We start from the raw sequence: 23546 nt of genomic DNA on the forward strand, positions 1-23546 counted from the left end.
TAATGACGAGATTCTGAGAAGTCAGGTGGATACGAGATTTTCAATGGTAAATCTATAAAAAGGAATAAAGAGAAACCGCTATGTGAGCAACTCTCAATGGTTGTCAGGACACAGTATGTGAACCTTTACAGAGGATTTTATTTTCTCACCAAAATGTCCAACTGAAACGGTCCTGAACTCAGTCAGCTGGATCCTTTTGTAGTTCAAGGCTGCCTTTAACAAGGAGTTGTTCTCAAGAATATAGTAATCTGAAAAAGGAAGGCATGCAAGAACATTCACTGCATACAAATACACTCTTGTAAAAATAAATAAACTGAGCATTATGGTGTTGCAGAGAAGTATAACTGCCTTGTTTCAATGTGGATTAAGTCCTACATTTGTATTTATTTATTTTTGTATAAAAAACTAATTTTGGTGCAGATTGTTCATTTTTCCAAACCAAAGATATTTGAGAGGTGACTAATTGAAATGGAATTCAGGTAGAATTTCTCATGGAAAACACCAAATCAATAGATGTGCCATTCTGGAACAGCCCAGGGACTTTGCTTGCCAGCTGTGAGCGGAAGGCGTATCCAAATAACCCTGAGCAAATGACTTCTTGGCAGCATAGCTGTTACCCAGGTGTATAGGACAATTAATCTGGAGAGTATTTACCATGATGTTTCCATATAATATTACGTTTAAAGCTTTTCCAAAATTTAATTAATTTATCTATACTCCAATTTGGCGTAGTAACAAAAAAAATAAATTTCTTTTTCACGGATTCATAATTATTTCTCTTGAATCTTTAATCGTTTTATTAAAGAATGTAGACTTTTTAAGCAGAAAATTATTTACAAAATATATATTGTTTTTCCTCAATGTGTATTTTTTTTTTGGTAACGTGAACAGGGTGACTTCCGCAAAAGAAGCCATTTACTTAGCAGCACTACAATTATATACAGTATCATCAAGGACATTTTCCCTTACTTGAACTATTGAGGCTATGTAGAATCACCATCGGTGTTCCAGGACCTGAAACAAACAAAAAAAACAACAGGTTTGCCATTTTAGTGACAATTTTAATGATGCAACGCTTTCACAATAACGCTGGGAAAAAGTTGAATACAACTGCACCTTACAAAAGGTAAAATTTAAGACTGTGTTATAGACATACTCTCGCCAACTGGCACCATAACCCCATATCTCGGACCAGGACTGTATCCCTGTCTTGGCAACCCCGCTGAGACAGACGGTCACGGGGATCTATAAATTTATCTCACAAGGACGCTAAATGAATTATCAGCCGAGCAATGGATGGATGATCAAAGAACAGCCTGGAGAAGCGTCTTTACAGTGACCATTCGACTGAGGGTAATAAGGCTTGCAGAAGAAAATAAAATAAAACATTTTCAAGAAGGTCCGTCTCTGTGTTTTCGTTTTATGAAAAAACACCATCAATCCATCCGGGCTATGACTACCATGGCACAGCAACTTCTGGCAGATTACAAGGAAAAGATGGCCATCTTCCGCTCCTACAACCCAACCTCATCACCAACATTGACGAGGTGCCGCTCACATTCAACATCCTCGTGAACCACAATGTAGAGAAGAAGGGGTACAGCACAATAGATGGGGCCCGAGAACTCGGCTTTTACTGTTGTGCTTGGTTGCCATGATAATGGACAGAAACTGCCACCTATGGTGATCTTTAAGAGGATGACACTACCTAAAGAAATGTTTCCAGCATGAGTCATGGTTAAAGCCAATCAAAAGGGCTGGACGGACGGAGAGAAAATGAGAGACTGGCTGAGTGAGGTAAATGTAAAGAGACAATATTGTTTTTTCCATGCATTGCGTTACCTCTTGATCTGTGACTCCATGCACGCCCATCTCTGTGAAAAATCAAATGCACTAAATGAACTAGGAGCTTGCTATCTTTGCAGGAGGCTGGATGAAGGAACTCCAACCACTGGACATCAGTGTAAATAGGGTGTTCAAAGTGAAGTTGCAAGCGGTGTGAGTGTGAAGGATGACGGATGGCAAACGGCTTTACTCAGACTGGGAAGCAGGGCCAGGGGGGTTATGCCACAGTTTGTGAGCGGATTTTGGATGCTAGGGCTCATGTGTCTGATTGCACTGTTGTTTGAGCTTTTGCACGAAATGACTCCGACAATGACGAGAGGGAACCTGGCGTGTTTGATTGAGAACTTGCCCAGCTGTTCAATTCAGATACAGAGGAGGGCTTTGATGGATTTGTGCATAAGGACTGTTAAAAAAAAATAACGTGAGTACATTAACTACTTCAATAAAGTATAACCAAACTCAGTTTTGCTATCGATACCTTTTTACGGAGCGTGCGTGCATGTTACTGTACGTTTTAAGATAACATTGTTGCATTGCTGGGAGGCTGGAGGCACTAAATATGTACATAGTGTTTGAAATGCATGTTTATGTCAATTATTTCTTCATATTGTTTTGGTTGTTTTTTTTGTCTGCTGGTGATGCTGTTCTATTTGTAGTGGTGTGATGATTTTGGTTTGGTGTGACACTCGAATTGTGCATGGGATGTTGACTGCTTACTTGCACCTGCCGTTGTGTGAGAGAACGGTAAGCCTGTTTTTCCGCTTACAAAAATAAAAGTACAATAGACTGTTTTCGACCACGTTACTGCATCTGGGGCACCTGGCAATTTTGGATGGGTTGCACTCTACTGACGTGCCATTCACTCTAATTCTTTTGCATATAGACCAGAGTTACACAAATGTTTGTGTGACTGTTAAAAGTGACCCATGATGGCTAAAAAGACTTTGGAAAGTTATCACTGCTCATTAGATGTTTCAAGAAACCCTTACGACAAGAAGTGTGCTTTGATCGACAATATCGACCCATATGCCTTGGAGAAACACAAATGGAGCAAGAATTTCGAACTGTGGGCGTCGGTAACCTATCTAGACATCGACCACTATCTCCTCTTCTCGACAAGCGCTTATACCGTGGACCAACTAAAGAATTACAAAGGTCTGGAGGCCAACAACCAATTCATCAAAGGCTGGTTCGTCATGTGGCGGTATCCATTGTAAGCAACCTGTCTCTCCACACTGCTAAGGTTAGTTAACCGCACAATGCAATTTAAATACGTACCGCGTGATTATAGTCAGCATTGTGTTAAATTATGTTAATTATACCAACAAAAGAGGTGTAGATTATTATTTTAGTTTTTGTTACCAAGAGGGAGAGAGGTTCAACCGGGATGAGTCCCAAGTGAAGCCCGCACCTTTTTCTCCATTTCCACAGCTACATTTTTAACTCAATTCACGAAACAGCTAGCGGTGCGGTAACTCGTTTTTGCAAACTTATTATGATGAAACAGAAAATACAGATTTTGGAGACATTGCATTCAATCACGAGTATGGTGCTTGGCTGCTAGATCAGCTCTGCTAATACGAGACAGCCATAGTTGTCGCCGTTTGGTTGATAACTGCTCTGTTTTCTTGCACTGGTTCTTGATAACAGCTGGCAGTTGAAAGAAAGACGCTTTACAACGCCCGTTTGAGCAACCGATAACATAGCAGTGCGCCCCCATACAGCATTTCTGAAATGATTCCTGGTTAGTTACGTGTTTATGTGAATTCACCAAACCAAGATGCCGCCTGCGTTTTAAATCGGAAGGTGTGTGACGTCAGTCGAAAACAGTCTATTGTTCCTCACTGCCTCATGAGTGCCACAGTATGGCAGAAGAATATATTCTAAGGTAGCATAGGTTTTACCAAGCCTGCCCTCAATAATATGGTGCACTTTATGTACAATAAAGAAAATAAGTATTTGAACACAATCTTCGGAGGGGATATCCAGTTTCCGGTTCCCGAACTGGCGACAACAAATCGAGTAGGCTCCGACCTGCACGACTGTTCAATAACTAAATCCTGCTGAATTTGGACCGAATGCTGTGAACACTCGACGTGGGACGCCCCTGGTGACAACTTCAGTGAATAAAAATCATCTGTATAATTTTAGTCCCAAAATTGGGACTTATTCGTTCGCGTTGAAGCTGCGCGGCCTAGTCTCGCTTGGGAACATCAAGGAATGTATGTAATCAAATATTTGCTGAGGAGGTAAACATCTATCGTGAGTACTTACACGACCTGCAAAACCTACGTTTTGTATACAACGAGGACCGTGAGTACTTAGTAGGACGTTGGGCGAGCAGAAACATCAATTTAAACTTGCTTATAGGCCCAGACCACCTTAGCTTAGCTGGCTAACAACGAGTCGCGTTTGCGATCAAACCGTGCTGTTGAAGAAACATCGAACGTGAGTAACTTCATAACGTGTACGACCTAAACAACGTGTATAAGTAGGGACATGAGGACTTATAGGAAATTTAACAAGTCTTATGTTAGTACCCAAATACGAGCCATATCATTCGGGTTGAAGCTGCTCAGTCCAAGTTAGCCTAGCCTAGCGTGGTAACAACCTTACCTAATCCCTTACATCCACATATCTTTTGACTCGTCATATCCATTATATTTTCACACAGGTAGTATGTGATTTGTGTATAACTTAAATTGTGACTGTTTATTTGATAGCTTTTATCTGACTTTAACTTTAATATGGATTAGGTAGAATGTAAATTGTGTATTTTATGTGTTGACTTTGTATATTTGATTGCTTTTATCTAACTTTAACATACACTAGGTAGTGTGTGAATTGTATATCTTATGTACTGACTTTGTTTATTTGATTGCTTGTTTTGACTATCTGCAGCCCAAAGGGGGGCACAATTCCTGTGCATCCTCTAGGCCGGTCCCAAGCCCGGATAAATGCAGAGGATTGCGGCAGGAAGGGCATCCGGTGTAAAACTGTGCCAAACATATATGAGGGTTCATCAAACGGCTTCGATAACTGGTAGGTTCTGGCCCGGGCTAACTACGCCCGCCCCTGGCACTGTTAATCTGCAAGGCATAGCGAGAAGTTCAGATAATGTAGGTCAAAGGCAAAAAAGAGGAGGAAAGCGGTTTAGACGCCAGAAGAAGAACAGGCATGCACAGCCCCTACAACTGTGTGTAGGGGCTTTGAATGTTGGGACTCTGACAGGAAAAGCTCAGGAGTCAGGTTGATGTATTGTGCAACGAAGAGAGCAAGTGGAAAGGGAATAATGCTAGGAGTTTAGGAGCAGGGTTTAAATTATTTTACCATGGAGTAGATGGGAAGAGAAACGGAGTAGGGGTTATTTTAAAGGAAGAGCTGGCTAAGAATGTCTTAGTGGTGAAAAGAGTATCAGATTGATTGATGAGGCTGAAATATGAAATTTAGGGTATTGTGTATAATGTGATTAGTGGCTGTGCCCCACAAGTAGGTTGTGACCTTCAGTTGAAAGTGAAATTTTGGAAGGAACTAGATGAAGTAGTCCTGACCATCCCAGAGAGAGAGAGAGAGAGATGTGATTGGTGGAGATTTCAATGGAAATGTTGGGAAAGGAAACGGGCGATGAAGAAATGATGGTAAGTATGGCGTTCACTAAAGGAACTTTGAGGGTCAGGTTTGGATCTTGTGGCCTGTGGAGGATCAATTTTGTTTTTGTCCACCTCAGGGGTAGGCTAGCAACCAAGAATCACTAGCCGTTTGTAGCTGGCCACCGCGTCTTCAACCACCGTTTGATGGAGCCTACGTAGCCCGTCTCAGTAGGCTTGTTCGTCGAACACAGTTTCGATGGGGATGTCTTCGTCGATGTCTTGATGGTATTTACAGATGTCATGGCGAAGTAAGCACGGTTGAGGGGGTTTGTTTGACACCTGATGGCACGGGTGCGCAGGTAGCTTGCAGCGTAGCAGATACTGCTGGGCGAGTCATTCGTTGTGTAGGTTCACCGGTCGGATTTTGGTCTCACGATGCAGGTAGTCCTCGTTAGCCATGGCCAGACAGCCGGTGGCGACTCTGAGGGTGGCATTCTGTCGAGTCTGGAACTTCAAGGGCAAGGGAGACCACACTGGAGCACCGTAGTTGAGGATGGACGGCTCTGCTGTGATACCAGGAAGTTGGCAATGTCCTCCAGGGAGGGCAAAGAGCACCCAGTGATCTTCTGGGCACTGTTGATTACTCTTTGCAGAGCTTTCCTGTCTGCTGTTGTACATCCAGCATACCACACTGTGATGCAGTATGTGAGAATGCTCTCCACAGTGATTCTGTGGAAAGCCAGCAGTAGCTTAACTTCCAAGTTGTTCTTCTCAAGCACTCTCAGGAAGTGGAGTCACTACTGGGCCTTTTTCACCACCGCTGTGGTACTTGCAGTCCAAATGAGTTTGTCTGTGATGTAGACTCCCAGAAATCTGAAAGAGTGGACCCTCTCCACAAACTCCCCATTGACGAACAGTGGGACTGGGTCCATGCCGTACTTCCGGAAGTCCAGGAGGATTTCCTTCGTCCTTGTGGTGTTGAGTGTGAGGTTGTTTGCAGAGCACATCTTTGAGAATTTCCCAATCTCATCTCTGTTGGCAGAATCATGTCCTTTTGAGATGAGCCCGATCACAGTGGTATCATCAGCAAATTTGATAATGGAGTTGCTGGGATGAGCTGGTATGGACTCATTTGTGTTCAAAGAGTATAGCAGAGGGCTCAGTAAACAACCTTTGGGGGACCCAATGCTGAGGGTGATTGAGCAAGAAAAATGTGGGCCAAGTCTAACAGACTGTGGATGGTTTGTGAGAAAAAGTATTTATTTCAGCACCAGATGGAAAGAGATGGTCCAAGGAGGGAAAGTTTGTCAACCAAAATGCCTGGGATGATGATATTAAAGGCTGAGTTAAAGTCTATGAAAAGCATCGTGACATAGTTCCCTTGGCGTTCCAGGTGGCTCAGTACAGTGTGGAGAGGTATTGCAATAGCATCCTTGGTGGACCAGTTTCCTCTGCAAGCATACTGGTAGGCGTCGAGTGAGGGAGGGAGTGAGGCCCTTATGTGGCGTGCAACCATCCTCTCAAAGCGCTTCATGATCACAGGGGTGAGTGCAAACAGGCTGTAATCATTTCGACTGTCAGTGGGGGATTTTTTTGGGATATGGATGATTGTTGCAGATTCATGGCAGGAGGGAATGATTGATTGTTACAGGGAGCTGTTGAAGATTTTTGTGAAAACATTGGTCAGCTGCTCATCTCAGGCTTTTTATTATTTTCATTATCCATCCATCCATTTTCTTTTCTGCTTATCCTCACGAGAATCGCGGGGGGTGCTGGAACATATCCCAGCTGTCAATGGACAGGGGGCAGGGGACACCCTGAACTTGTTGCCAGCCAATCACAGGGCACATAGAGACAAGCACTCACACTCACAATCACATCTAGGGACAATTTAGAGTGTCCAATTAATGTTGCATGTTTTTGGGATATGGGAGGAAACCGGAGGGCCCGGAGAAATCCCACGCAGGAACGCCGAGATCAAACCCGTAACCTCAGAACTGTGAGGCCAACCCTTTACCAGCTGAACCACCATGCCGCCCGTATTTTTATTATTATATATTATTTTTATTTTCACATCAGTGTTGTTTGTAGCGTTTCAATGTTCCTAGGCTTTTCAAATAAATAACAAACTGCATACATGAGATCCTTAAAGTTTAAACCATGTCACAGGCACATTTAGACCATTCATAAAACAGTCGTAAAAGATTAGACTCTGATACAAGTGGACCATAAAGAAATGTCTGACTGGTACCAATAAATTTTCAATTCACTGTTTATAATGACAAGTAGAAAACAACAGCAATATTCGCACTGACGGGGAGTCTCAATGATATACGTACAAAAAAAACCCCCCTCCTAATTAAGAACAAATACAAGGGGAGCATTAAGGTAGAACTGAAACGGGTTCAAATCTAATTTAAGCAAGAACAAAAAGGTTACCATGTAGTATTTGGAGCAAACTGTGTATAGTTATATGAAATCAAGCTAAACATTGCCCTTTAATTTTTGTCTTTAACTCTAACATGATCATAACAATAGGGACAGACACTAAATCAAATCAAATCAAATTTATGACTATAAATTCCTTTTACCATCTAAAGAACATATCCAGAGTGAAGACTTGCATGTATCAAGCAAACCAGGAGGAGTTCATCCATGCTTTTATCTTAAGTACAAGTACCATAACAAAGATGTTAGAGCATATGACGGAAATTCAAAGGCTTCATATTTGCTTCCGGTCAGCTTTAGAATCGACTTTAAAGTTCTGCTACTGGTTAATAAATCACTCAATGGTTTATGTCCTGAATACATGAAACAAATGATTCAGGAATGCAAAACCAGTAGGGCTCTGAGATTGACTGACTCAGGTCCGATAGTGGAGTGCAGAGTCCAAGGCAAACATGGTGAAGCAGCATTTAGCTATAATGCTGCAAAAATTGGAGTAAGTTGCCAGAATTGACGTCAGTCCCGAGTGTGAAAGTTTTTAAATTGTTGAGAACTCTCGTCCTTTTCTTATGCTTTTGAGTATTTCTAGTTTTAAATGATAATTTTTTGCAGTTTGCTGTTTTAATTATACTTTTATCTTCATCAGTATTTTTATTTTTATTTGTTTTCAGTTTTATATATATATATATATATATATAATATATATATATATATATATATATTATATATATATATATATATATATATATATATATATAATTTTAGATGCTTTTAATTATGTAAAACACATTGAGTTACATTGTGGATGAAATTCACTTTACAAATAAATTTTCCAGGCTTGGCTTTGCTAAATTACACAAACACAAAATACACAAAAACATTGTGTGTTTTAAGGAAAGCTTTGATGTGTCCACTTTACTTCATGGAACCTTAACTTTGGGTTGTGTGGTAAAAGCTGAGCTTCCTGTTGTTGTTTTTTTAAATTGCTAATAGTTACCTGGTAACAGAGCAGCTGCTTGATACCTGTCACTCACCTAATGATGTGGCTAAAGTTAACTAAACCTTCACACTGGTTTGAGCGGATAGTAATCACACACATTACTAACTCTTGAATTAAGAACAAATGTTTTGCTGAAGTTGCTCCGGTTTTAGGGCAGCATGGTGTAACAGCTGTAGAGTGTTGGCCTCACAGTTCTGAGGACTGGGGTTTAAATCCCAGCCTTGTCTGTGTACAGGGTGTACCCTATCTCCTACCCATGATTGGCTCCAGCTCTCCCGTGACCTTTGTGCGGATAAGCGGCTAAAGAAATGGATTGATGGATATGCAGAAGATATATATAGTGTCTTGTGAAAATATTCGGCCCCCTTGAACTTTTCAAACTTTTGCCACATTTCAGGCTTCAAACATCCATCCATCCATCCATCCAGGCAGGGTACACCCTGAACTGGTTGCCAGCCCATCGCAGGGCACAGAGGGACAAACAGTCGCACTCACAATCACACCTAGGGGCAATTTAGAGTGTCCAATTAATGTTGCATGTTTTTGGGATGTGGGAGGAAAACGGAGTGCTTGAAGAAAACAAGAATCAACAACAAGTGGGATACAATTGTGAAGTAGAACGGAGTTTATTGGATATTTTATACTTTTTTAACAAATAAAAAACTGAAAAATGGGGTGTGCAATATTATTCAGCCCCTTTACTTTCAAAGTTTACAACTTTCAATGCAGCAAACTCGCTCCAGGTCCGAGATATTGTTGTGGAGAAGTTTAAAGCTGGATTTGGATACAAAAAGATTTCCCAACCTTTAAACATCTTAAGGTGCACTGTGCAAGCAATCATATTGAAATGGAAGGAGTATCAGACCACTGTAAATCTACCAAGTCCCGACCGTTCCTCCAAACCTACACCTCAAACAAGGAGAAGACTGATTAGAGATGCAGCCAAGAGGCCTGTGATCACTCTCGATGAACTGCAGCTACAGCTGCGATGGAAGAATCTGGCCATAGAACAACATTCAGTTGTACACTGCACACATCTGACCTTTATGGAAGAGTGGCAAGAAGAAAGCCATTTCTCAAAGATATCCATAAAAAGTCTCGTTTAAAGTTTGCGCCTGCTTTTCTTCAACATGGACAGTGAAGATGGTTAAAATTGATGGGAAGATGAATAGAGACAAATACAGAACCATTCTGAAAGAAAACCTGTTGGAGTCTGCAAAAGACCTGAGACTGGGACAGAGATCTATCTTCCAATAGACAATGATCCAAAACATAAAGCCAAATCTACAATGGAATGGTTCACAAATAAACGTATCCAGATGTTAGAAATGCCAAGTCAAAGTCCAGACCTGCATCCAATCGAGAATATTTGGGCCAAGCTGAAGACTGCTGTTCACAGACGTTCTCCATCCAATCTCACTGAGCTCGAGCTGTTTTGCAAGGAAGAATGGGCAAGAATTTCAGTCTCTCGATGTGCAAAACTGATAGAGACATAACCCAACTGACTTGCAGCTGTAATTACAGCAAAAGGTGGCACTAGAAAGTACTAACTCAAGGGGGGTGAATAATATTGCACGCTCCACTTTTCAGGTTTTTATTTGTTAAAAAAGTATCAAATATGTGATAAATTTTGTTCCACTTCACGATTTTGTCAAACTTGTTGTTGATTCTTGACAAAAAATTAATTAGATATCTTTATGTTTGAAGCCTGAAATGTGGCAAAAGATGGAAAAGTTCAAGGGGGCCGAATACTTTCAAAAGGCGCTGTATATACAGTATTAGTATAATCTAACCCTAGATTGAGATTCCATCTCGGTCAAATCACATTTCATGTAATTTGTTCTGTTTTTAGTTTATCCAATCAACACGGATACAAGCTGGATGCAACAAAAATTTGGATTTGGATCTGACAAGTTATTTGTTGGCAAGAGAACATTTACCTCGAGATTTCACCTTCTCTGCTTTTATTGCACAAACTATAGCACTTCATTTATTTTTATCATTATCATTTGGCAAGTTGTATTGGTTTTGACCTTTGCATTGTAATGTCCACTTGTCTCACTGTAATTAATTTATGTTCATACATGCATGAAAACAAACGGATCAGAGAATTATACAACCTTGTTCATCCAGACGAAAAAAACAGGAGTTTTGTGAGCTTAGCCAACTAAGAAGAAGTCTTTTCTTCATTTTATTGCTTCAGGGAGAGGGGCCAATGTTATTGTTTAATAAATCATTACTCCAAAGGCCAATTGCTCCTGAGCATGAAGCATTTTCATCTGCCGAGATGAGTTATAAACACAAAAACAGCATTAAAAGTCATCCTCTACTGAACGAGTCACTCATAGCACAATATCATTGCCTGAGAGTTGATCAATTGTCTTAATTCAATGCTTCCATATTTAATTAAAACACAGATGCATTTTTAAAAGCTATAGTTTCTGGGTAAGAGACTATCATAGCTCAGCCCAAACGTTTGGTCCCGAAGACAAGAAGCCATGGACCTAAGTCTAAGGAAGAGGAAGCCAACCCTTTAGCTGAACTAAAATGATTTTGGCATAGCTATGGTTGAGATGGCAAAGATCTCTTAGGACATTTTTTTCAGCACCTTAACCTGCTGTTGTCATTTGTTAGTTACTCATCCTCAAACCTCCTTATAAAAAGATTGTTCAAATATGTTGCTGAAGTACACGGTACAATTAACATATTTCATTAAAACAACCTTGAAACCTTCAGGGATTATATAAGAGGAGCCTCATTAATCCATGATTTTTACTGATATCGATGCAAGTCAGTCAGATTCTGACTGCAGAGCAGTGACAATAAACATACCCACTAGATCAGAGGTGTCATACTCAAGGCCCGGGGGCCAGATCTGGCATGATTTTATGTGGCCCGCGGAGGCAAATCATGCGTATCAACTTCCAGGATTTTTTTCTTCAAATCTGTACCAAATTTTCAAATTGTCATATCAGAAATGATAATGTTGAGCTTTTACAAGCATTTTAGTATTACTGGATAACAATCGTTGAAAAAAAATCATTACCCTTGATTTCTGATTCCAAAACTGGTTAAATTTCACATGTAAATATGATGAAGCAGTTAAAGATTTTTAGGGTTTCACAGCCATAACAGCCCTTTGAGGGAAAACACAATTACAATGTGGGCCCCGACAAAAATCAGTTTGACACCCCTGCCCTTGAAGTTTAAATTTATCAATTTGCCCATCGACCCGCTACCTGAATACACTTGTGAATTACATTACATAAATAAGTGACTCTGGTGATTTGTATTCTGAACAATTAATTTGAAACGGATTTAGCAGATTCACAGGGGTATTCATACAAAGTTACTCTTTGAGATCGGAATTATTGATACCCGTATGACTTTCACTGTCAGAATGGAAGTCAAATGACGCCACCCTCTGTCATAATTACAGGTACATGTTTAACCTTGTATAGATTTAATCAAAGCAAAGCCAATTTATTTAGATAGCGCATTTCATACACATCAATCCATTTTCTGATCTGCTTATTCTCACAGGGGTTGGGGGAGTGCTGGAGCCTAACCCAAATGCCATCGGACAGGAGGCAGGATACACTCTAAACTGTTTGCCAGCCAATCGCAGGGCACATGGAGACAGACAAGTGTCGCACTCAGAATCACACCTAAGGGCAATTTAGAGCCTCCAATTAAAGCATGTTTTTGGGATGTGGGAGGAAACCAGAGTCGCCGGAGAAAACCCACACAGGCACGGGGAGAACATACAAACTCCACACTGTCAGGCCGGGATTTGAACCCCGGTCCTCAGAACTGTGAGGCCAACGCTCTAATGGTGCTACACCATGCCGGTATTTCATACACAAGGCAACTCATTTTGCTTTACACAATTAAAAGTATTTAGAAACAGAAATGAACATTTAAAACAGAGAATAAAGAAAAAGACTGTCACAGGGAAATGATGAGTCGCAACTGTTAGGCACATCCAGGCCAACAGCTCCCCAAAGGTTGTGCGAATGAATGTGAGAGTGCCACAACATCTGACAAAGCAAAGTGTCCTCCTCAGCCCAGCTTTGTCCTTCCCCCAATCATGGGTGTAAAATTCAGTAAACCCTCTCTATTTCAATGATCACCTATCGCAGATTCAGTGCATCGCGAATTTCTCCTCAGCGGACACCTATGCCACTCGGCGTTATGTTGAGGAGGAATTTCCGAACCTCATCAGCGAGGGAGACTACCTACCTCCCTGAGCAGGTCTTTAACATGGACGAAACAGGTCTGTTTTGGAAAAGGATACCTTCACGCATATTCCCCTTTAGGGAGGAAGGGAAGAGCCCAGGGTTCAAGGCTTACAAGGACCATGTGACTGTCATGTGTGGCAATGCAGCTGGTTTCCTGTTGAAACCAGGCTTAATTTATAAAGCAAAAAATCCACAAGATTTAAAAAACAAAAATAAGGCTCTGCTCCCAGTTTATTTGACGCACAACTCCAAGGCTTGGATTGCAAAGGCTCTTACAAATGAGTGGTTCCTCAATTGCTTCATCCCTCAGGTAAAGTTCAGCATCTGGCTGAAAAGGGCCTCCACTTTAAGGTCCTTCTCCCAACGGACTCTGCGGCAGGCCATGCAACGGACCTGCAGTATGACAGGGTCCATATATTTCTTCTGCCAAACACCACATCTCTTATTCAGCCAATGGATCAAAGTGTCATTCGTGCATTTAAGGCCCTCTGCACCCGCTCCACGATGGAGGGCCTCGTCTCGGCAGTTGACAATGACAGCAACAAATTCAGTGTAAAAAACTACTGCCGTCATTACGACATAGGCACATGTTTGTGTAATATCCAGCAGGCATTATTGGGATATGAAAAGTGACACAATAAAATCAAGATGGAATAAATTATGGCCGAAAGTGGTGCACGACTACCCTGGGTTTACTCCTCATTAAATTCATCACTCAGCAGTGGAGAAGGTGGTGAAGCTGGCTCACAATATTAGGGATAAGGGATTTGTGGACATGACACAGCAAGACATCTGCACCCTAATTAATTGCAACTCAGAACCACTGACTGACAATGATCTTCTTGACTTGACAAGTCTGCAAGTGAGTAAGAAGATGATGGTAAAGACAAGGAGAAACCTGAAAACAAACCATAGCCTTTCCCTGGAGAACGTGCGAAAAACTGTCCAACATGATAAAGGATGCGCAAAACTTCCCACTGGTAATAAATGACACCATGGTATGAATTGCCGAGTTCGGCAATGGTGTTGAGGGGGTTATGTCTTTTTGCAGAGGAATTTTGGAGCAGAAGATAAAACAAAGACAACAACTCCCCATCACGATGTTCTTCTCCAAAATAAAGCCCCCTGTTGCACTGTCTGCACCTCCAGCATAATAATGACCTGTATTATGTAAATAAAGACAACTAGTTGTAATACTGCTCTCGCTCTCTCTCACTTTCTCTCACTTTCTCTCTCTCTCTCTCTCTCTCTCTCTCTCTCTCTCACTCTCTCTCACTGTCTTTCTCTCTCTCTCGTTAGTCTGCAAGAAATCTGCAATCTTGTTGTGAATGACAACAGGCCTGTCACCCTGACATCTGTGATCAAGAAATTCTATGAACACATTGTGCTGGACCAACTCAAGAGCATCATAGGACCCCCGCTGGTCCCCTTCTAGATGTGGGTTTGTATGTTTTGTATATGTTGTTTTGGACATTGTCATGGTCCTGCCAGTCCCAGCCCTGGCTTTGCAGGTCCCCTACACACCTGTGTTGATTAGGAGGCGCACACCTGCGCCACATCGTTAATAATTAACCCCAGAATATATAGGACCCAGCGGACAGTGTGGCTTTGCCAGATCGTCGCCATCCATGCCTCGTTCCTGCACTTTCTCGTTTCTGATCCTGAACCCTTGTGTACCGACCTCCGCCTGTCCTCCGACCAACCCCGTAAGCTTAACGCCCTTGACACTCCGGCTCTCTCTGACTGATCTCCCATGTACTGATCCCTGCTTGCCCGCTGACCTGCCTTCTACGCCTGACGTCCGGGTTACCGCTGCTCCAGTTGACTGTCTGCCTGCCCTTGGAACGAATAAATATTTTTCCAAAACTGCCTCTGCGTCTCAGGAGTCCTGCATTTGGGTCCTGTCCCACACCAATGGGTCGTGACAGACATGTCTGGAGTGAATTTTAAAAAAATCAACATCAATTAACACAAAGGATTGTAGAAAACATGAACTCAATACTTTTTAATTTACGGAATATACCATTCAAAGAAAAGAGAAAATGTTACTGACTCAAGTAAACAACTTTATTCATAACTTCAACAAGAGCTGGAATAATTACATTGAAAAACATAGCCTTATCAACTTTGAACTTTGAACACAAAATATCCTCAACTTTAACAGCAAAAGCCTATATGTTTACTTACATATAATTCAATATTATCTCAACCAATTCACAAGCTGTTCAATATCAATCAATATTAGAACGTTTGATAAAATAAGCCCCTCCTCAAGCTGTCACCTTATCGTGGTGGTGGGGTTTGTGTGTCCCAATGATCCTAGGAGCTTAAGTTGTCTTGCCCCTGGTAAGTTCACCCATGGCAAATGGGTTTGATGTGAGAGACCAGACAAAGCATGGTTAAAAGACGCCCATCATGGTATACAGAAATGGATGCAGGTTCGTGGTTGTGTCATTGGACATGCAGCCACATGTCTTGGACACTCAGGGGAAGAGAGGGGCGGAGCTGTCAACTGATCAAAACCTGGTGGTGAGTTGGCTCCAATGCTGGGGGAAGATGCCTGTCTGATGCAGCAGGCCAAAAGAATGGACCTTTACGACCTGTCAATCACTCGTACAATAATAGCCAATCAGATAGCCGCATTGTCTTAACCCCAGGCTTGACACGCTCCTCTCGCCATATTGTCCCACAAACAATGCCGGTTGTCAGTAGCGTGCGCTTGGAAAAGTTAATGTTACGAAGAAAATGGTCCTCAGATGCGCTTGGTGTATGTGCAATTCTGATGAAAGATATCCTGCTAGATTACAAGGGGCCCGGTTGATTCATTTTCCAAAGCCTAAAACACAGTTAAGAAAGTGTCTTCTTTCTTCTTTTTCTATCGGTTTGTCTGGTTAGAGGTCGCCACAGCATGTCATCTTCTTCCATCGGAACCTATCTCGTGCATCATCCTCTCTGACACCCACTGACTTCATGTCCTCCCTCTCAACATCCATCAACCTATTCTTTGGTCTTCCTCTCACTCTTTTGCCTGGCATCGTCACCATCCTTTTACCAATATACTCACTCTCTCACCTCTGAACATGTCCAAACCATCGTAGTCTGCTCTTTCTAACCTTGTCTCCAAAATATCCAATTTTCGCTGTCCCTCTAATGAGCTAATTTCTAATCCTATCCAACATGCTCACTCCTAGCGAGAACCGAAACATCTTAATGTCTGCTTCCTCCAGTTTTGCTTACTGTTTCTTCAGAGCCACCGTCTCCAATCTGTACATCATGACCGGCCTCACCACTGTTTTATAAACTTTGCCCTTCATCCAAGCGGATACCATTCTGTCACATAGAACACCAGACACTTTCCGCCAACTGTTCCATCCTGCTTGGACCCGTTTCTTCACTTCCTTACCACACTCACCATTGCTCTGTATTGTTGACCCCAAGTATTTGAAGTCGTCCACCCTCGCTACCTCTTCTCCCTGGAGCTTCACTCTTCCTCCTCCGGCCCTCTCATTCACGGATATATATTCTGTTTTACTTCGGCTAATCTTCATTCCTCTCTTTTCCAGTACATACCTCCATCTTTCTAATTGTTCACCCACCTGTTCCCTGCTTTCACTGCAGATCACAATAGCATCTGCGAACATCATGGTCCAAGGTGATTCCAGTCAAACCTTATCTGTCAGCCTATCCATTACTACCGCGAATGGGAGGGGCTCAGCGCGGAACCCTGATGCAGTCCCACCTCCACCTTAAATTCTTCTTACACATCTACGGCACATTTCACCGCTGTTCTGCTCCCCTCTTACGTGTCCTGAACTATTCTAACATATTTCTCCACCACACCAGACTTACACATGCAGTACCACAGTTCCTCTCTTGGTAGTCTGTCATAGGCTTTTTCTAGGTCTACAAAGATACACAATTCACATCCTACCTAAAGTTAAAGTCAGATAAAATCAATCAAATAAACACAGTCAGCCCAATGGGCTGTAGATAGTAAAAAAGAAGAAGCAATCAAATAAAGAGTCAGCACAAAAGATACACAATTCACATACTACCTAATCTATGTTAAGGTCAAATGAAAGCAATCACATAAACATAGTCAGCACATAAGGGACACGAATCGCATACTACCTGTGTGAAAATATTAAGGATATGGTGATTTAAAGCATATCTGGATGGAAGGGATTCAAACCACAATGGCCCTCACTCTAGTCGTTGAAGGTTGAATCCACGTTCGATGTTTGGTTCTCGTTGTATACTCTCCGGAGGTAATGTTGTTAGCGCACTAGAGCAGCTTCAGCTCGAATGATACAGCACCAATTTGGGTACTAAGATGTAAAATGATAAGATTTTTAAGTTTCCTATAAATCCTCATGGCCCTCGTCGTACAAGTTATGAAGTTTCTCACGTTCGATGTTTATTCAACAGCACGGTTTCATCAGAAATGCGTCACGATGGCCAGCTAAGCTAAAGTGGTCTGTGTCTATAAGCAAGTTTAAGTTGCCATTTCTACTTGCCCACCTTCCTACTAAGTCCTTACGGTCCTCGTTGTAGATTAAACGTAGGTTTTGCCGGTCATGTAAGCACTAACGTTTAATGATTTCCTCCTTAACAAATATTTGATTACATGCGTTGCTTGTTATCGAGCTAGGTTAGGCTAGGCTAGGCTAGGCTAGGCTGGGTACTAAGACTACACAAATGATGGTTTTAGTCCACAGATGTTGTCACTAGGGGCGTCCCATGTCGAGTATTCACAACATTCGGTCCAAATTCATCAGGATTTATTTATTGTACGGCTTTTTAAAGCCACACACATAGTCACAGTCACAGACAATATAGTACTGTAGAACATGAGGGTGGCAAACCCAAGCAAACAAAAATAATACCTGCACCTCACATGGATATACAGTATTTTGGTATTGCATTTAGTACATGCATGAAACATTATAACGTATAAAATTTATAAAATAAATATTTCTTTGCTACTTCACAGATTTCGCCGTTCATGGGGGTAGTCTGGACCAGCAACCTGTCGACAAATAAGGGATTACTGTCATCGCAAAAGCATTTTATGTCAATGAACGATATCCCTTCCTCAATCTCTTTATCTTATTGTGCTGTCTCCCACTCTCTCTTGACCTCAACCTGATGTAGACCTTCATTAGAGATATTTTTTCCCCTTGCTTCAGTCACCCATTGTTTGCCTGTGTAGCGTTTATTTGGTTTTCTTTATGTGTGAGGAGCATGGTTTAAGACTTACTCCATGTATGTCTTGAGGTACCGTCTCATGTAAATGGACACTATGTAAATAAAATTTACCTGTTTTTTTACCAGCTGGACACAGGCCATATCCTTAGTAGCAAGCCTTTGTAGGAAATCCATTGGTGGCAATATTTAAATAAAATTCTATCCCCATTGTATGAATATCTAAGAGAATCTCACAATATAAAGTATTTGGTGTAGTTCGCCTTTCACCCGGGGATAGGCTCCAGAAGTCCTGTGACCATTGCAAAGATAAGCAGTTTGGAAAATAGATGGATGGATGATTACCTACCTTTACAGTGGAGGATAATGTGCTGGTGTGTAGGGCTTAGCACAGCATCAAAGTACAAACAGTGTGCCTTATTAAGCTTGCACGTCAAACACCATCGTAGGAACAATCCTACAGTTTTCACACTAAAAGAGAAAGAAAATGAGTCAGATAATGAATTGCTTTGTAGCTGTGAAAAAGAAAATAACTGAGACAGCAGAGAACATCAGTCGATCCTATAGATATTAGATATGCTTGAATAAAAACTGAAAACAATACAAATGTTATTTAATGAAGGCAAATGGTGAACATAATCCATTTAAGAAGGATATGTGGGTTTTAAACCTTCTTATTTCCATAACATAATTTCCACTCCATATTTCGTCATTCAAAATCAAATATGACAGTAACCCAAAAAAAAAAACAAACCTGTAAAGATGCCTCCTTCGTGGTGAACCCTCCGTACTGAGAAAGTATCTACAAAAAGACGTTATTGAAAAAGAAAGTGAACCTTTTCAGTACTTTTCAGACAATGAAAAATTAACTTTTCTATAGCTGATGAAAGTTGTCTGACATACAAAAAACATATTTCTAATGTCATCAGTTAAACTTACAGATTATCAGTGTTTTCATCATAACCAAGAATCTTCGTCACCTCCCAGTTTCCTGATGTTAAATGCCGGACCTCATTTTCATCTGTTCTGAGCTAAGAAGAGCAAAACAAGATGTGCCGCAATTTGTATAGATTTATTATTTATTAGTGATAATTCATCCATGCATTTTCTGAGCCGCTTATCCTCACAAGGGTCCTGGGAGATCTGGAACCAACCCAGCTGACATCGGGCAGGAGGCAGGGTACACCCTGGACCAATTACCAGCCAATCACAGGGCACACAGAGACAAATAACCATTCGCACTAATAATCACACCTAAGGGCATCTAATAACACATTTTTTGTGATGTGGGAGGAAACCTGAGTGCCCCAAGAAAACCCACACAGGCACAGGGAGAACATACAAACTCCACACAGGCGGGGCTGGGATTTGCTCTTCAATAGATCTTCGGAACTGTGTGAAGTCTCATCCAGCATCAAATGCTCCACCATCATCCCAGTTGCCAACAAATCTGCAATTTTCACACTGAATGACTACAGAACTTTCAGAACCACCTTAAGAACATCACAGGACCCTTGCAGAACCTCCTGAAGTTTGCCTATTAGCAAAGAGGTCTATGGATGGTCGCAGTCAACACTGGGCTGCACTTCAGCCTGGAAGTCCTCAACAGCAGAAGATTCAATGCGAGGATCCTATTCCTGAACTTCAACTCTCCGTTCAACACCATCATGGAGCGGTTTAAACTTTGGTGTGGGCAACATAACCTGGATCTTAACACTCTCAAGACAATAGAGATGATTGTGGACCTCTGGAAACATCCCTCGCCACAGCTGCCCCTCACACGGCCTAACTTCCATGTGTCACTGGTGAGACTTTCAGGTTCCTGAGAATTTCTCTGCGCCAGGAGGGGGAAGACCAAGATTAATTCCATCTGCAGGCAGGCCCAGTTGAAGATATTCCTGTGTCTTCTGAGGAAGCACACCCAGCAACAGGAGCTGAGGAGGCAGTTCTACAGAGTAGTCTTTGAATCAGTTCTGTGTTCGTCTTTCAGAGTCCAGTTGGGTGCTGCCACAAGCAAGGACAAAATTACACTTCAATGGACAGTCAAGGCGGCTGGAAAGAAAAAAAATGTATCAGTACCCACCTACCTCGTCTCCAGGACTTGGACACTGCCAGGACTAAAACAAGAGCACACAAAATCCTCTTGGACACTCCACATCCCGGTCACCAGTTATTTCAGCTCCTTCCCTCATGTCGTCAGTATTGAATAACGTAAACATTCTAACAGCCTCTTCCTTCTTCCCATTAACTTTTAAACAATTGACTTACAATTTCATTGCAAATTGGTACTATTTTCGGACATCTCTGCCAGGAACCTTTTCTGTATTATTTGTACACTCACTGTTTTACAATGCTGTACTTTTTGCATACCTCTGTGGATTACTACTGGCAACTCGTTTGCGAACCCAGCACTTTTTGCATCATCACTATAGCAGATCACTGAAATGCTCTAAACTGCTCTAAATTGCTTGAGGCATAATTTGCACAATTGCCATAATATCAATATCCCCACACTAGTGGTACACTTTTACTGCTTATTTCCATGTCTTAATGTATATCATCATAATAACTATTTGTTGTGTTACTAGAGTGGCTCCAGCTACCGGAGATAAATTCTTTGAGTGTCTTGTAACCCACTTGTCCAATAAAGCAACATCCCTACAATGAAAAAATACAAATAAGATACAGAAAAAAAAACTAAATTACAAGAGACGAAATCCTCGCTGACAAAAAAAATTATTCTTTGTATTATTGTATCGGAACACTAATTAGGATGATCTTGAGAAAATAAAATTGAATTTGACGTTTTTAACCATTTTTTCTTTTTTTTTACATTACAAAATTTTACACTATTTCCACATAAATGTTTTCAAATGCTTGCTGAATTTGACTCAATGCGCAATGTAACTATGCATTATTATTAAGTGTAATGTTTTGTTTTGTGTTATTCGGGCTACACTGTGTTGCCGGTCCCACACCATTGCGTTGCGAGGATTAATAGCCCGGCAGTGGTTATAGAAGCCACGAAGTGCACTAAATCAATGCACTTATAACTTATGACAAAATTACTAATTACTCATTTATATGTCCACTGACAGTAATTATTGAGTACAAATATATAATAACACATTTACAATGAGAAAGCTTATAGAATATAAAGTATTCCATAGAATACACTTCACTCAAAAAAGTATGCATAAAATGGGCTTCTCTCCATCTAATATATGTGCTCAATGCACCAAAAATACCCCAGACACTTATTGTCCTGCTCTATTCTGATTCTAAATAAATATCCATTTAATATGAAGAAACCATGATGCCAACTTAAAACAGTTCCAGGATAAAAGTAATATAACATTGTATGGTGAATGTAATTTTTAGTATCAATGAACAGGTTCTGAATTTGAAACTCAGCTCAGCCATTCCTGTCCTTCCCGTGTGTCTGAAAATATCTATGATCAGTTAAATTGGAGTACATAGGTATAAATCTAGGTATGAATGGATATTTTATGTGTAGTATATGTGCACTCCATTTGAGTTCCAACCGATCCTGGGTGTACACCTCGTCTTACCAAAACTTAGTGGGACTAGCTTCCAGTTGAACCCTTGTGAGGGAAATCGGTAAAGAAAAAAACATGGATGGATGATTAGGAACTTGACATTCCTGATGTTGCTGTAATCCCTATTTCCATCGTGGGGACACTGATTTAATTAATAGGTATTCAATCGCTCAGAGATGTACGAGTTAGCTACGATTGTGCCACAAAAAGATAAAAACCACATCAACAACTTCTTTAGTGGTAAAGAAAGTAAGAATGGCACAATAAATGGATTATGGATAGACTAATGGCTTAATTTCAAGACAAATGAAGCTTTACCTGGGTGTTAAACATAGCGATGTGATGAAACTCTCCACGTCCTCCTTGTTTAACTGGTACAGTCAAGAAGAATCTTTTGCCATCTTTCGAGAACACTGGTTCTTGGTTCTAGAGAAAACAAAACAACAACAAAAACATATTTATAGACCACCAAAGCCAAATCTGAAGTTCCTAGTTTGAGTTATTTCACATAAACTGTGGTACTTTCAGTTGGATTCAAAGGCTTTTGGATTTTTGTGAAAATGATGGGTATGTTTTACAAAAGGTTAATTCTGTGCAGGCAGCACGGTGGCCCAACTGGTTAGACCATTGGCCTAAATGTTCTGAGGATGGGGGTTCAAATCCCAGCCCCACTGTGTGGAGATTGCATGTTCTCCCCGTGCCTGCGTGGGTTTTCTCCGGGCACTCCAGTTTCTTCCCGCATCCCAAAAACGTGCATTCATTCGAGACTCTAAATTGCCCCTGGGTGTGATTGCGAGTGCGACTGTTGTCTGTCTTCATATGCCTTGCCAGTTCGGGGTACATCCCACCTCCTCCTCGAAAATAGCTGGGATAGGGTCCAGCACCCCCCGCGACTCTTGTGAACTAAGTGTAATGGAAGATGAATGAATAATTCCGTGCATTTTGGGAGGAGGTAAATAGAGAAATAATATAGTTTGGCATAGCCAATATGATTCATCAAATATCAGATGAATACAACAGAAAGTCAGATGCAAGCCAATACTGGCACAGGCTAAATTAGAGCCACAGAGAGAATGGATCTCCTGCCTTTCTTTCTTTCTTTCTTTCTCTTTCTTTCTTTCTTTTTTCTTTTTTTCAAAAATAGTACAATTAAAAGCCCAGAGGTACATTTGAAACACTACAGATGAGAAGCTACAAAGAGCAAATGGCACTGCCAAACTTTGAAGAATACTCCCATGCTGTGGAAATTAGAGCACTAGTTTAACAATACGATGTGAATTATATCTTAAAATGGAAAAATCTGTTTATGAAAGGGACATTCAAAGCCTTACAGTTACACTGAGATACACATATTAAATACTATAAATAATAAAAATGCATTCTAAAATAATAAAATATAAATGTAATGAGACTCAATTTACGCAAGACCTGGGGTTTCATTTAACACAAACTCATATTAATCACAGGGACTGTGATTTAACATGGGGGGCAATTACTTTTCTTTTTTTACTTTTCTGGGTCTGAAAGGTTTAGATTTCTTTGTACCCTGATAAATTGAATTGTCATTTGAAAAATGCATTTTGTATTTCCTGGCTTGTCTTTGAGTGACATTAAAATTGGTTTGATGATTTGAAACCTTTGTGTCATAGATATGCAAAAC

General features: G+C 41.0%; 1 protein-coding gene across 5 annotated transcripts in view; it reads right to left on the reverse strand.

Moving 5' to 3' along the window:
• The window catches only part of LOC133512399 (inactive dipeptidyl peptidase 10-like), a 150952-nt gene that overhangs the window by 16517 nt on the left and 110889 nt on the right, over positions 1 to 23546 (reverse strand). For all 5 annotated transcript variants that reach the window (XM_061841981.1, XM_061841980.1, XM_061841979.1 and 2 more), the window contains 7 exons: positions 22205 to 22312; positions 19266 to 19357; positions 19081 to 19128; positions 18676 to 18797; positions 970 to 1014; positions 150 to 248; positions 1 to 52 (listed from right to left, as the gene is read on the reverse strand). The exon at positions 1 to 52 is cut by the window's left edge and continues 18 nt beyond it. In XM_061841981.1, the coding sequence (XP_061697965.1) occupies positions 1 to 52; positions 150 to 248; positions 970 to 1014; positions 18676 to 18797; positions 19081 to 19128; positions 19266 to 19357; positions 22205 to 22312 (566 nt within the window). The remainder of the gene's footprint in view (positions 53 to 149; positions 249 to 969; positions 1015 to 18675; positions 18798 to 19080; positions 19129 to 19265; positions 19358 to 22204; positions 22313 to 23546) is intronic.

The sequence above is a fragment of the Syngnathoides biaculeatus genome, chromosome 14 (genome assembly GCF_019802595.1).
Source record: "Syngnathoides biaculeatus isolate LvHL_M chromosome 14, ASM1980259v1, whole genome shotgun sequence".
In the NCBI taxonomy this organism is placed as follows: Eukaryota; Metazoa; Chordata; class Actinopteri; order Syngnathiformes; family Syngnathidae; genus Syngnathoides; species Syngnathoides biaculeatus.